This window comes from Falco biarmicus, chromosome 5 (genome assembly GCF_023638135.1).
Source record: "Falco biarmicus isolate bFalBia1 chromosome 5, bFalBia1.pri, whole genome shotgun sequence".
In the NCBI taxonomy this organism is placed as follows: domain Eukaryota; kingdom Metazoa; phylum Chordata; class Aves; order Falconiformes; family Falconidae; genus Falco; species Falco biarmicus.
The window spans coordinates 55,600,291-55,614,859 of NC_079292.1; the positions used below are offsets into that span (position 1 = coordinate 55,600,291).

Here is a 14,569-nt window from a genome sequence, read left to right on the forward strand (position 1 = left end):
GCTGTCCCACGCCGCACAAGTTAATCTTCCGTTTTCCCCAGCACATTCCCGTTCTTTTTCTCCTCCTGTGCCGGGTAGCCGCCGGCGCCGGACGAACCGCGCCGGGATATGCCGGTGCGATATGTAAATGAAGGGCCCGGGCGTCGCTGGGGGTTGTGGGACGCTCTTCCCGGCCCCCCCGCCTCGCACGGTCGGGCGGGGTCGGGGGCGGGGACTGTCTTACTTCTGGAGGCGGGGCGAGGAGCGGAAGCGGTATGATGTCATGTCCGGGTCTTGCTCGCTGCGTCTTATCGGTGGGCCCCGCGACAAGATGGCGGACCTCTCCTTAGACGAGCTCATACGGAAGCGCGGTGTGACCGTGAAAGGGAGGTAAGCAGCCGCGAGGGTAGCGCCCCGGGCACGGCGACCTCCGGGGGTTTCTCCGTTCTCCCTTTTGGTCGTTCCGCTCCGGAGGCTGTGGGCCGCAGCCTCCCTCAGCGCGGCCCGGCCCTGTCCCTGGCTGTCGCCTTCCCATTGGCTTAGGCACTGGTCTGTGGGGCCGTGCCTTTGGTGCAGATTGGTAGCGGTGGCCGTCGCTCAGGGACGAGGCGGCTGGGGACGGGGCGGGGGGTCTGTCCCCTCCCTCGCCCCCCTGTGCCCGGCGCTGCCCCGTGGGCTCCGGCCTTGGCGGGGCAGGCCCAGGCGCCGCCTCTCCCCGTGCCTTCTCGGGCCCTTCTCGTTTCTCTCGAGACTCGCGGCACAGCCCATCGCCTCCCCGGTGTCTCCGACCTGCGCTTTCCCTGCTACCTCCTGCTTCTCCCCGCCGATTAACCCGCTGGCGCTCCCCGAGCTGGGATCGGCGGGGCCGCGGCGCCCCTCAGCACCGAGCCCCGTCGGCAGCCAGGCTGCCCTGCAGCTGGAGCTAGTGCCGGGCCGCAGCTCTGCGGGAGGCTGTGCCGCGGGGTGCGCGATGTCCCCGCAGCTCCGGCCGCGGCGCGTTGGGGAGCGGCACGGTGCATTGCGGGATAGCCGTGGGAGGGGTGGGGGTGCCACGGGCAGCCGTAACTGTGGCAGAGCTGGTCGGGAGCCGCACCGGCCAGGCCTGGGGCTGCAACGGCTTCACAGAAATTGCTGGCCGGCCCTTGGAACCTGTAGTCTCTATAGTGGTGCTCTGGCAGATTGTTTGAAATGCTTGTCTGGGTGTGGAGTGTGTTACATATAAGCTACAAGATTACAGTCTTTCTTTGTACGGCAGATGTCTCCAGCGTGGGCTGGGCCATTTACTTTAGTGCAGCTCTTGGCAGTTTTTATTTGGCATCTCCTTTGGTAGCTTTCCGTATTCCCATTTGCCATAGTCTCTTGCTGCTTCTGAAAACCTTATCGATGGATTTCTCCCTATCTGTGTTAGCTAAGTGTGCACCTTTTGGTGGTTGTTGCTGCTTTGGTGGGTTTTTTTGTTTTAATTTAATGGTCATTGGAGAATCTTAGGTTTAAACTCGCAATATCCACACTTACGTGCCTAGAGTAGTAGTTTGAAAGGTCTCTGCTGATGTGTACTAGTAAAATACTTAAACACATGCTTAAATCCTAGTCTAGACAAGGCCTTGGCTTTGCCCTTTCATTCATGTTATCTTGCGTACTTGGAACAGTCTTATGCTGCTTAACATGCCAAATACCTCCTTTCTCCATTTTCAGATCCCTCCTTAAATCTCATTTCTTCCAGGAATTCTTCTTGCTTTTTTTTGCTGAACAGTAGTCCCTCTGCAGCACTGTTAAGAATTTTTGTGTCTTGCATTTCTCTTGTTCATCATGTTTAGCTCACTTCATGAGATTTCTATGATGTCTATGACTTTGTGAAGGCTGGATAGGCTGAGTAAACTGCTGTTCAATAGTCTAGATGAAATAACAGAAAATTTCCCACCTATAAAATGTACTAATCCACAAAATATTCCAGCCAGAACTTGGGTACTGGAAAGTGAATTAGATGTTTGAGATTCCCTATTATTTCAGATGCTGTGGCACAAAATGTCTGAGGAGTTGATGCTGTTGTCTGGTAAGCAGTTCACTAGGGAATAGTTGCTGATTAGGATAAACAAGTCTTCAGAGATGTTGTAATCTTCAGTACAGAGTTTCCTAACCAGTTTAATTAGTTCATGTCATTAACAGTTTTAACTAATTCTGGTTTAAATGCTGATACATGTATTTCTGGTTTTACTTTGACCTCTTTTATGCTCATTTAAAGGAACCACTCATCAAACCCTTCTGCAGCACTCAAGTACTGAATGCTTTCAGCATAGCTAAATCAATGCTTTTTAAAATTGCAAGGGAAGTCTTGTTCTGTGGCTGTTGCTTTATGAGTACTGTTTGTCTTCTGTATTACTCTGGATATGTTTTAATAAATGGTCCTGTTTCTTCAGGCTAGTGTGCTTTGACTGTATGAGAGAGCAGCCATAGGATTCTTGGCCAGGTAACAAAATGGGAGCCTAGCCTTAGCTGTCCAGTTGTCTGGACACAAGAATGAAAGAGACAGAAATGGAGGTTCAGTCTCTCATCTCTATTTTTACAGAACTCTCCATTGAAAATACAGGACTGTAAATAATGTTAAGATTGTAGATCAGGCAATACTGATGTAAAGCTGTATGAAGAATTGAAATTGCATCATTGTTTGAATTTGTGATGTTAGCCTTTTGAGTTTTACAACAAATTCTAGGTATCTACTTTTAGACTATAATATGGGACAGTACATTTCAGAAAGCAGGTGAACACTGTAGCCCTCTGTAGCTTATTTTGAATTCTGAAAAGCCAACAGCAAGACTATTTGTTCAGTACCTTAACTTTAACATCTCTTGGTACTTTGTAATCTCTTTTAAAAATAAACATAATGGGAGAAAGAAATTAAAAAATACTTAGAGGAACTGTATTAAAAAATTAGACAAGCTGTTTCCTTTTAGGGGAGATCTTGAAAAAGTGAGTCAGACCAATAACAAGAAGCTAGTTTCAGCTTTCACTACATAATGGTCTGCTGCTTAGTAATACTTGTGTATAAATGCTGTCCTTTCTGTGGGCTTTTATCTTTCTGTGCTCACTGTTGTGACCGTGTGCTTAGAATATAAAGGACATCAATTGCAACAGTTTTGTTAGTAGATTACTTTTCAATATCACTGCCTCTTCTTTAATTTGACTGATAAGTATTTCACTGGCAGTTAATCAACTTTGAAACTGGTAGCTTTGAACTGAGGTTGTTACTGGTGCTTGTACATGCTAAGCCTCTACACTCCCACAGATCTGAACTGGCTGCCCAGAATTCTTGAAATCGTGTGTAGTTCCATGTTTCTTTCGTACCAGGACATATTATGGTATTACAAAAGATGCTTTGGCAGACCTGCTCAATCCTAAGGCTAGAAAATCTGTTTCTGTTCCTCTTTGTTTTCAGAGGTTTCCCCAAAGTACCTAAATTGATGAGTTTTGTTTAAATGTAGTATTTACTTGGCACAGCTGAAGTCAGACCTTTTAACTTAAGTTTGTGATTGTGAGCTTAAGGATGGATTTTGGAAATAAGTTCCTTAGCTGTTTATGTAGAAAGTAAAATCCAGCATACAACAGTAGAGCTCCTAAGCTGTTTTATCTGGACATCTAACCTGAGTGGATTTCTGTACAGTAATAATGAGCTTTTGTTTGCAGCTACACAAATACTTTTATTAATAACTGTGTCACATCTTACAATGTCTGAAAGTTGTTTTTTTTCTCCCCTGCCCCCCAGGCTTAACACAAGGCCAGTGTTTGGAGGTGTAAGATCTCGCATTGGAATCCAGCAAAATCTTCTAAATAGATCATCGCCAGCTGTCAATTTCCAGCGGACATTTGATGCCCGACAGAAGATAGGACTCACTGATGCCCGACACAAACTGGGGGTTAAAGATGCCCGTGAAAAACTGGTTCAAAAGGATGCTCGGTTCAAAATCAAAGGGAAGGTGCAGGATGCTCGAGAGATGTTGAATTCCCGTAAGCAGCAAAGTGTTGCTGCTGAGAAGGTGACCAAAGTGGTGGATGCCAGAGAGAAGATCAGCTTAAAAAGGAGTGCGCCAGCTGCTATCAGCCCAGCTATGGGGACAGTAAATCCAGCCGTGAAGATCACCAAAACTATCCAAGTAGGTCAAGCAAGTCACTTCTGAGCCCCTCAGTTACTGTACAGCAGTCCAGTAGAAATTCTAATACATGAGTATATTCACATGTTTACAATAGAAGTGATGGTCATACAGTTCAGTCCAGCCTGTAGGGCAGGATTTAGAGCCTTCTGGGTGTCCTTGCAGCTACTTGGGTCTTTTTGTAGAATCCCAGCTTTCATTTAAATTTTTATTTTAAATTTGGGCCCAATAAAGACTAAAGCAGCACTCTTGTCAGCATTAAAGTAGTCATTGTGAATAGTTAATTTGTCTCTTTCCCACCTGAATACAAAGAAAATGTATGCACTTTTTGTTGTTTTTAAATCACCCCTCTTTGCAAGTCTGATGTGGTAGATTGTCCTGTCTGTCTGGTTTATTCTAGCGTTGGGATAACGGTTCAGATTATGCAGCTGTGTTTATATCTAAGAAGATAAAAAACTGAATGAGCAATTTCTCTGTTTCTACTTGTCTGGTTTTCAGGAAAGCCCTGGCTTCCAGGGAGTTGCCTGATTACATGAAGCATTTCTGCTGAGGCTCAAGATCTATTTCAACTGCAAAATAATCAGTTGGTCACCCTAACCTGCTGATTTCCTTTGACAATTTTCTAATTTCACTTTGCTGTGCGCACAGTAACTTGATCCTTAGCAAACTTCTCTGAGAAGCAGCTACTATTAAACTATGTGTGTGTTAGGTACAGTAGGTAGTCAGAAGAGAAGTTCCCAGACTGTCAGGATTGTTGTTTGAAGAGTGGTTTTGTTCCTTAGGTCTACAAGCATGAAACTGACGTTTCTCTTTCCTGTTCCTCCTCCCAAAGATCAGCAGCGTGCTTACACATACCCAGAAAATCTCCTGCTCTCATCAGTTTGAAAGCCTGGATGAGCCTGTTTTCTGTTCAACTGTGGGTTTTGCTCAAGAATATCAAATATATCCTGTAAACTAGCCTAGGAAATTTCCTGTTACTTGGCAGGAACCTGCCAGGCTGACGTAAGAAAGAGAAAGGACTCTTGTGGCAGTAAGAAGGGCTAATCACAGAGCAATAAAGCAGTCTGTTCAGTAGTCTTTTATTATTAGGGTAATTAGTACAAATGCTGTCATAAGCCAGATCACCACCATCAGCCATTAGGAGCTGAATGTTTTCTACAAAGTTTCTAGGAGTTAAAATAGCTGTAGCAATTTGCTCTGACCAGGTCTTTTTTTTTTTTTGTATGATTTAGTTTGACCTATAGTACTTTCTGTTTGTTAGGCAACATAATGCAAGAAAAAATACTGTAGTAACGGTGAATAAGGCTGTAGACAAAATGGTACATAACAGCAATTATCTTGTCACTTTTTTTAAAGATTTATACCAAAATCCCAAATTGCCCATGGTCCTCCTCTCTTCCCACATGTGGGAGTTGAATAAAGCTGAAATATCTGGATCTGAGATGCAGCACACGGCTCTAATGTTCTGTACTGTGGCCTTGTTTCTCTTAAAGGAAAAAAGTCTTTGAAATGCAAAGAATTTCCGTAGCTCTGCTGATGTTTCTGTAGGACAGGTACCCTTATTTCTGACTTAATTAGCAAATTGAAATGCAAGGGTGCTGTGGTGTAAGTTAGCTAGGGAAAATGCAAATTTAAAGATTTTACTGCCTGTATGGAGTATTCTTGTAAAACCACCCATTCTGTCCTGTAATGGACAGCTTCCAGCTTTTTCAAAAATCAAAAGGGCATTTTCAGGGGAGTTGCTGCTTGATTTCAGTTGTTGGTTAGTACAGCTGCATTCCCTGACAACTGTTGTTGTGGTTTCCCTGTTTCATGGAATAACAGGCTGCAGAAGGGTCAGCTACACTACCCTGTGCATCATTTTATTCTGCTACAGCTTATTTCAGCTCTAGTGTGAAGGGACAGTCTTTACTTCTCTTTTGAAACAGGACTGAACTAAATTGTGTTGTGTCCCAATTTGTTGAGCTTTGTGGAAATGGGTGTCTTTGGTTCCCTGTTGCGTGAAGGGAGGTTGATTTACCCCATTCATGGTTTTGTGTTGGCAAAAGTGTAGATCAAGGCAGTGCTGGCAGGACTGGAGTTAAGTCTCCTTCCCACTAATCTTGGACTAAAACTCAAGTAACTTGCGTCAGTTTCTCTGTGTGGCCTTAGGTTTTCATTTCTTCAATTAAGCGAAGCTATCTTGTATTGAATGTATTACAGGAAACATAGTCATTATCTCATAACTTATTGTGGTAATATGTTTCAAGAGCAGGAGAGCGAATTTCATTTAAAATGTCTGAGGGTACCAACTAATGGCTCTGATCTTCTGAAACGGGGATCTGGTGGACTCTAGCATTTAATGCTTTGGTTCTTTCTCCCTGACTGTAGCAGAAGGCTCCAGTTCCTGGACATTCTCATCCAGCAGGAATGAGGATCAATGTGGTGAACAACCATACACACAAACAGGTGTGTGTCTGCTCTGTGCTTTTTGTTACCTTTGTGGGGGAAGGAAAGTGTCCATAAACATTGGCAGGTGCAAAGAAAACTTCTAAGTAGGAAATTAAAGTGTTTGGAAGTTCTGTTAACAGCTTAGCTCCCTGTCCTTGTGTGTTTGAGATACTTTCATGGTAATTGAGCTTTTCATTTACTCTAATTGATCTTGATTCCATGTGTGTTATATGAATGCAAAGTTGGCATTTCCAATTTTTATCTGTATGTGCTAATGTGTTTTTTTTTCTAGAGACTGTGACCTTTAGCTCTGATGTCTTTCTGTAAATTTCTCAGGGACACTCCATCAGATCAAGTTATTGGTTGTTTTGATTCACCATCCTGCCAGCCTGTTCAGAGGATGGATATGATTGTACATGGTCAGATGTTCTACAGTGAGGTGGGAGAGGGTGTAACCTTTCTGTGAAATCCCAGCTGTGGGTCCCTGCTGGAAACCTGATAGTGAATGATGCTAACTGGTATTCTGATGTACTTTCAAAGTTGCCATATCCCTTATCAAATAGGCTGTGAGGCAGACCCTAGAATTTGTGCTGTCTCTTCTGGCATCACTTTAACACCTTTGTTACAACCCCCAGCCATTCAGCCACCTGAACACCTTGGGTCCTCTCAGAGAGGAATTACACATTTGCATTGCTTACCTTACTGTGTGAGGTGTCTGTGCCCAAATGCTTGTGTGTGTCTGTACACAAAGCATTACATTAAATATTGGAAAGCTGAGATCCAAAATGCCATGTCCTGGGGTTTTTTAGCCTCGATTATGGTAACTTCAGCTATTTGTGTTACCTCAACTTTGACCTGTTGGCCTTACTTGTCCCAGATGCTGTCACTTAAGGAAGTGTCATCATTATTCTGACCTCTCAGCGCTGTAATCCTGGAATTGATTTTATTTATCTCAAACTCAAGTCCATTGTCCTGATGGCTAGTGTTTTTCCCAGCTCTTTTCTTTTCTGCACAATTCTTCCATGTTCTACCATGCCTTTTGGGGTGTTTTTCCTTCCTAGTACTTCTGTTACTAGGACAGCTTTCCTGTTTGTAAACCAGAATCTTGCCGACTAGGAAAACCCACTGATTTTGCAAACTCTCCTTCCTAATACCTCCATTTTTCTTACCTTTCTACTGAATTAATGGGAAGCTGTGTTGAGTCGTGACTTCTTACGTTCTGGGTAGTGCCATATGTGTATAGACTTTTTCTTAACGTTATTTTGAGTCTATGAAAAAATATTTGTGTAGGAGTTCGCCTCAGTATTTTAAGGCTGCGCTATGAGTGTTAAGTTGAACTGGGAAATTAATTATTCATTCAGTAAACCTCCTAGTGCAGTGTTTTTGAGTGCCAGACGGATGTGTGCTGTGCTGAGGAAAGGAGGCTATTCAAAAAGAATGGTTGGTTCAAATGTATTTGGCAGGCATCTGCTTAATTTAAAAATAATTTTAAAAAATCATATGCACAGGCTTCAACTTTAAAGGTAGCAGGGTGCTAAGAAGTAAGGCACTGAGGCTTTATTCCATTGATGTGGTTTCATTAGTCCTGATGAGGTCTAGGGATTAGAGAAATCTGTATGTCATTTCAGTACACCTGGGAAAGCAGTTCTACTGTGGCGTTTCTGGAAAAGAAGTTTGATAGTTTTTACACTGATGTTTTGAAATGGACTTGGGTACCTTCAGCTTTGTGTCCCAAGCTGCAAGGACAGGAGTAAAGTCCAATGTAGGTCATATTCATTAACTGAAGAAGGCTGAAGACAGGAGAAAACTACTTATTTTGGAAAAGGTGTCTAGATTAAATCTACCTGCTTGTAAACAATTACCTTGCTTCTCTACAGGGTCTGTATGACATGGAAGATGATGATGAAAGTGTCTCTCCCCTTACTAGCAAACAGATGAAAATCACCACCACAAACAGTTTTCTGCATAATGCGGTAAGGGATTATCTGAACAGTCCCCACCACGCCATGCTCACACTGGGTGGACACACAGGCTGTGGCTTTATAGGGCTTATGTTCTTTAAAATGTGTGTGTAAAGAATGCTTTCTCCTGAAATGTTTGCTCTCATCCCACTCTTCCCTTTGTGCCAATGCTTCTAGTGTTATTTTTGGGACAGAGTCCTTTTTATGCTAACTGTGGTTTTATAGGCCTTTTACAGCCAGAGTGTGTGCTTTGTCTTGCTGGCAGGTTGCTGCATGTTAGCTCTTGACTTTCTTCTTGTTGAGGAAGTACTTTGAACCTATCTCATTATTGTTTGAGCAAGCAAGCAAGCACAGAAAGCTTTTAACTGCTTATGAAGACTGGATATCAAAGCAAGAAATCTCTTGCCATGCAGAATCTTAGTTGGCAGCTTGTTGGAGAGCTGATGATCTGGAGAAGGTGGAATTTCAATACAGATAAATGTGAGGTCTTGGGATGCTCTTGGGATGGGGTAACCTGCAACTTAAACCAAGAACTGACTGGCTAGAAAGTGGCTTTGTAGGAAAGAGCATGGGGGTCCTGCTGAGTGATATACTAAGAATGAGTTAGCAGCACATCCTTACAGTAATGAAGGCCAAATGTAAATTGGATGTTAGTAAGATTATAGCCAGCAAATCAAGGGTGATAATTATTCCCATCTGTTTGGCATTTTGAGAATGCACCTGGAGTTCTATGCCGATTTTGGGGCTCTGTGATGCAAGACAGACACTGACAGAACCAGTACAACAGGGTAGTCAGGGGGCTGCAGCGCATAATGTGTGAGGAGAGGGTGAGAGCTGTGTCTCAAGGCTGAGAAGAGGCGGCTGTGGTGAGATCTGTTCACTCTTACTGCCTAATATGTGGTCATAGAAAAGGCAAACCCCAGGTCCTTTTCAGGAAAGAACAGGGAGAAGATGAACCAACAGCTGTGTTGCAGCAAAAAAAATTCTAGTGGGGTGGTGCAGTTCTCGGGTATTGATCAGCATCTGGCACAGTGACCCAGAGAAGTTGTGTCATGGCCATTCTCAGATATTCAGAGTTTAACTGGATAAGGCCCTGACCAACGTGATATGTCTTTGGAGTTAGCCCTGTTTCAGACATAGGGATTGGACATATGTTTGTCCTAAATTATTCTGTGGTTCTTCTAAAGCATATTCATGTGGTTTTACTGTCACATAGACAGTCTAGTGCAATGATTATCCCATGTTTTTTTTCTCACGTGGGTAATTAGAATAGATCTCCTGGCTGTTTGATTCTTAAAAACAGTCTTATGGGTGAGCTTTTTTGGTTGTGGTTTTTTGAGTGGGTTTTTTTGTTTGTTTTGTTGGTGTTTTTTTTTAAGGAGCAAATGTGTTTTCTCCAGCAGCTACCAAGCAGTTTTTAGTCTGGCTTTAAACTCTGGTAGTTCCAACTGGAAAGTTTACACTCTATGTCTTTGTGTACCCTAGCTTGGTGTTTCTGAAGAAGTATTGTGGTTTGTACTAGGGCAGCTCAATCTCATTGTTAATGAACAATCTTTGTGAACACTTTGTAAAGTACTTGAAAATCTTCGGATAAAAGGAGCTTTTCAAATTCACATTGCACTGGTAAAGTTCATTTAAGAAGAATATGAAACTAAAAGGTGCTCATTAGTGAGGAAAGTGTTCTTTTGGGATAAACGTATCTTTTTATATTTATGCCCAGAAACTTTAGTTAATTTTTGTCTCAAAGCTGAAAGTCTCCAGCACTGTATTGGTTTTGACATGGGACAGGACATGCAGTTCTTGGTACGTGCTAGTAATACTCAACTGCTGTTGGTGCTTGAAAAAGAGGGATGACTTTTGTAGCCTGCAGCTCTGAGATACTTATTCTTCCTGTAGACTGGACTGAGTGGCAATAAATTCTCTCTGTCCAAGACTGTTCCCCTGACTAAAGTGGTCCAGAATGATACTTACACAGCTCCACCTGCACCTCCCTCTCCTATGCGGACAAAGGCCTTGACAAACATGTCCCGGACCTTAGTGACCAAGGAAGAGCCTCCAAAGGAACCAGCACCTGTTGAGGTGAGCTCAGCAAAGTGGGAAATGCTCCTTATAGAAGTCTCTGAAACATCTGAAACTTGCTGTTCATTGGTCATGTGAACACCTCTTTTTTGCCTGTCTTGCACCATTATTTCTGGGACTCCCTCAAGCTTACTCTGATAACTGCAGTCTGTGTCCCAAGAATTTGAAACCTGTCTAAACATCTTTTTCTTCAGAGTTTATTAAGAGACTGGGAATTCTCAGATGGTGCATCTTGCTTCTCCTAGCTTTTCTCTCTAGCATGAGAGCACATGGTCCTGGAGGAATCCGTGTTACAGGGAGGTGGCAGTTGTTGTTTGGGCACTCCTTGGTGGCTTCCATGTCCCTAGTGTTTTAACACTGCTAGATATGTTGTCTTCTGTCCAGTCCTGTTAGCAAGGAGTAAACCAGGATTCTTCCAAACACAACTCGTACACACAAGACCTCTCGGGCATTTTGTAGACAACCTGCCTGCAATTCTTTGCCAGACTGCCTGATGCTGGGTACAGGTGACCCACCAGGTGTTCCCAGGCATGTTGAGTTCAGCACACTCGTGAGGGGCTGGGGCCATATTGTGGGGTTTGCTAGCTGGTGTGGAGTACAACATGACACATGTGCCTAAAAGTGTGGGCGTGACCAGAGTACTGTGTACATATGCAGATTAAGTTAATGTTATACTTGGGAATGAAAGAGAAATTAGCATGGAAAGGGGGCTAATCTTCATCGTCAGATGAGCTGGGCTTTTGTAAGCATTGATACTTCCCATTACTAGCTGTAGCACTCTGGTTTGTGTGTGTACAGACTTTCCCAAACATCACCTTAGTGTCTTTGGGTTTTTTTAGTGCTTTCTCTGCTGTACTGTCTTGCCCGCTGTGTTTCTGACTTTTATGTGATGGGTTTTATGTTGGCAGCTGGCATTCAGTCCTTTGGAAGGCACAAAGATGACCGTAAACAATCTGCATCCTCGAGTCACAGAGGAAGACATTGTTGTGAGTGCTTACTGCCTGACTGTGGATGTGTGACACTTCCTTCCCTTATCCTACCTCTGTTGATAAATCATTTGATCTATGGTGAATGCAGTGAAGAGGGGTATGATGTGCATTTGCTTTCCTTGCAGAAACTTTGAGGGTTCCTGATTGTTTTGGGGTTTGTTCACTTTTTCAAAAAAAGTGTGTGCTGAAGAAGGTGGGACAAAATACCATTTCTAGGGTGTACTGAGATACCTAACATCACTTAGAAGAGTTCATGCCAAGTGATGTTTGGTGTTCTCCTTGAACTTTTGCCCCGATCCAAATTATCTAGGTGCTTCCATTCTCATCACACTGGGAATAAGCGTGGTCTTCATATGTGACAGACAGTATAGAGTACTGGTCTTGAATGTTTCTGCATGTGCAACCTGTATGACTAATGCCAAGTACTCATATCATAGCAAACACAGTAAGACAAGTGTCGAGATTCTGCCACGTGATTACTAAGCAGGATGGGTGGTACAAGTAGGAGGTTAAGCCTTTGTCACTTGATGTCTTTGGTTGAAGTGGTACTTTTGATGTGACTGTGGTCATGACTAGCTCTCTACCTTCAGGAGTTATTCTGTGTGTGTGGTGCTCTGAAGCGAGCCCGGCTGGTGCACCCTGGAGTGGCTGAGGTAGTATTTGTGAAGAAAGAAGACGCTATCACAGCATATAAGAAATACAACAACAGGTGCTTAGACGGTAAGTTTGAGGCCAGTATCACATTTAGGATGAGTAAATCAATGGCAACTTGTCCAGCTCGGTGGAGAATTTAAAAGCATCTCATGTGCTCATATGCTGCCAAGAGAGAGGAAATGCCAGAAAATCAGTTCAAGAGTTATGACAATGGAATATGCTTCTATATAACTAGCTGAATATATGCACAGTTTATTTAAGTGAAATAAACTCACCCCACCCCATGTTTGCCTGGAAAGAGAATGCTCAGAGCTAGAGGCAGGGTCCTGGTAAGTCTGCTGGTCTAACTTCCAGATTGTGTTTCGTTTCTAATCCAGTGCCAAGAGCTAGATAGTCCTTAGGAAGGCTTTAGCTGCTTACAGAATAGCTGTTTGCAAAGTACAACTAGAACTGATATTTGCAAAAGTCTCAAGGCATAGAGTCATTTTTGAATTGGACTTATGAAACAATTAGTACTGGTTTCTCTGTAAACTTTCAACAATGCGGTTTTTACTCTGGATCCACCTGCAGTGTTACAGACTGAAATTAGGTGTTAATTTTTAGCTGGAAATAGATGCTTTTTCTTTGTCTAGATGAGTGACATGTTACGAATGTCAGATGAGGAGCAGACAGCTGAGAATGAGAGATCCTCTCGTGTCTCTGCTAATGGTTTTGTACCGATGTATAACTTCTTAATTAGTGTGATTCTTCATATTGTACTGAGTGTTTCAGTGGCTCTTCTGTTGCTGTGATTTTGCAACAGAAGATGTATCAGCTGTTTTTTCTCATGCTTCCCCAGCGTATGGAACTCTATTGCTTGCACTGTTATGTGGTGTTTCTGGAGTCTTGCCTTGCCACAATTTGATAGGACACTTAATTGTGTGTTTTATTTAGGTCAACCAATGAAATGCAATCTTCATATGAACGGGAACGTCATCACCTCAGACCAGCCTATATTGCTGTAAGTGTCCTTTGAGGGGGGGGAAGAACCAAACAGGTTTGCGAGTCCTGTGTTGAGGAGGAAGGACCTGAGGGGAGTGAAACTGTGGGCAAATTGTTGTCCCATTAATATTTTCCTTCTCTTTTTCTCTGTGGCACTCTGAGCTGAGTGCAGTATAGCTTGACTCCATAGTGTTTGCAGCCCTGAAGTGCAAAATTAGTCTGAGATGAGAAAGTTTGATTTTGAGGAAAGCATGCTGAAAACCTTTATCTCCAATATTTGTAATGGGGTAACACCGATTACATGTAGATATAGTGGTGAATTTTGTTTCATAATGAGAGGTTAAATTCTGTTTCTTTTTAATCCTCCAGTCGATTGAGTGATACCCCTTCAGTGAAGAAGGAAGGGGAGCCACGCCGGTCAAGTGCAAGCGCCTCCTCAAATCCCCCAGCTGAAGTGGACCCTGACACTATCTTGAAGGCACTCTTCAAATCCTCAGGGGTCTCTGCCTCTGTGCAGCCCACAGAATTCAAAATTAAACTCTGAGAAGGGGGAGCAAACAGTGGACTGGAAAACTCATTTATGTTGGGGAATAAGAAAAGTGCAGGAATGCAGGTGTTGTTTGCATTTGCCTGCCTTGAAATTTTCTGTTTTCTATGATCGCTCCCTTACTGTACAATAGTGTTTCCTCTTGTGTGTGTACTTTCTGTTTTCATAGTTGGAGTTTTCTTCCATGATTTTTTTTCCAAAAGAATAACCTCCCCCTTCTGCCAGTAATGTATTACCAAGCATATGCCATGTAACTCCTCCTTTACTCCAGAGCCCCTAGAGGCGATTAAAAGTGCACATAGATTGTGAGGGAAGGAGTGGTGATCTTCTCCGTTCCTCTGACTGACCTTTAACTAAAAGGTACATCCCCTTGATTCAACAGGCAAGAGCATCACATTGTTCCTGAAGTTGCTGTGCTGGGTACCAAGTCAAGTGTGGCTCCATACAGGGGGCACCATCTTGCATCTTTGACTTGTATGCATTCAGTGGCATAATACTCATTCTGGCTGTTTGGTCATTTTTCTGCTCAGCAGCTGTGACATTGAGAATTGTGAAAAACTGAGCTTCCCGCTGTGTATGCCAGCCCACGGAGGCATCGGGCAGAAGAGACATATGCACAATTGCACCACCCATTGTGCTATGGGAGGGATGCTTCAACTTTAATGCAGAGAGGGTGGTGGTGGAGGGGGAAGGCTGTGGTATTTCTACAATTAATGTATTAGCCCGGTAGGGTCAGGCTTAGTTGTACTCCTCTTTCTGGACTGAAAAATAAGAACCGGTATTCAAAGCTGGAGGAAATCCAGG

General features: G+C 43.4%; 1 protein-coding gene across 6 annotated transcripts; it reads left to right on the top strand.

Moving 5' to 3' along the window:
* The first annotated feature begins 211 nt into the window (after window positions 1-211).
* POLDIP3 (DNA polymerase delta interacting protein 3) lies at window positions 212-14,074 on the top strand. 6 transcript variants are annotated; one of them, XM_056339151.1, is made up of 9 exons: window positions 212-369; window positions 3,740-4,127; window positions 6,495-6,572; window positions 8,432-8,527; window positions 10,412-10,594; window positions 11,503-11,580; window positions 12,174-12,303; window positions 13,171-13,237; window positions 13,588-14,074. In XM_056339151.1, the coding sequence occupies exons 1-9, from the start codon at window positions 263-265 to the stop codon at window positions 13,760-13,762; spliced, it is 1,302 nt and encodes a 433-aa protein (XP_056195126.1). In that variant the 5' UTR covers window positions 212-262; the 3' UTR covers window positions 13,763-14,074. The 6 variants fall into 6 exon arrangements, with proteins under 6 accessions (XP_056195126.1, XP_056195128.1, XP_056195127.1 ...); XM_056339153.1 differs by having other exon boundaries at window positions 10,448-10,594; XM_056339152.1 differs by having other exon boundaries at window positions 6,498-6,572.
* The last annotated feature ends 495 nt before the right edge of the window (window positions 14,075-14,569 follow it).

Excerpts from the sequence above, each read along its gene's own strand:
- POLDIP3 (XM_056339151.1), top strand. The coding sequence starts at position 263 with ATGTCCGGGTCTTGCTCGCTGCGTCTTATCGGTGGGCCCCGCGACAAG. Across the intron at positions 6,573-8,431 it reads ACAACCATACACACAAACAG|GGTCTGTATGACATGGAAGA; the intron begins GTGTGTGTCTGC and ends GCTTCTCTACAG. Across the intron at positions 11,581-12,173 it reads TCACAGAGGAAGACATTGTT|GAGTTATTCTGTGTGTGTGG; the intron begins GTGAGTGCTTAC and ends CTCTACCTTCAG.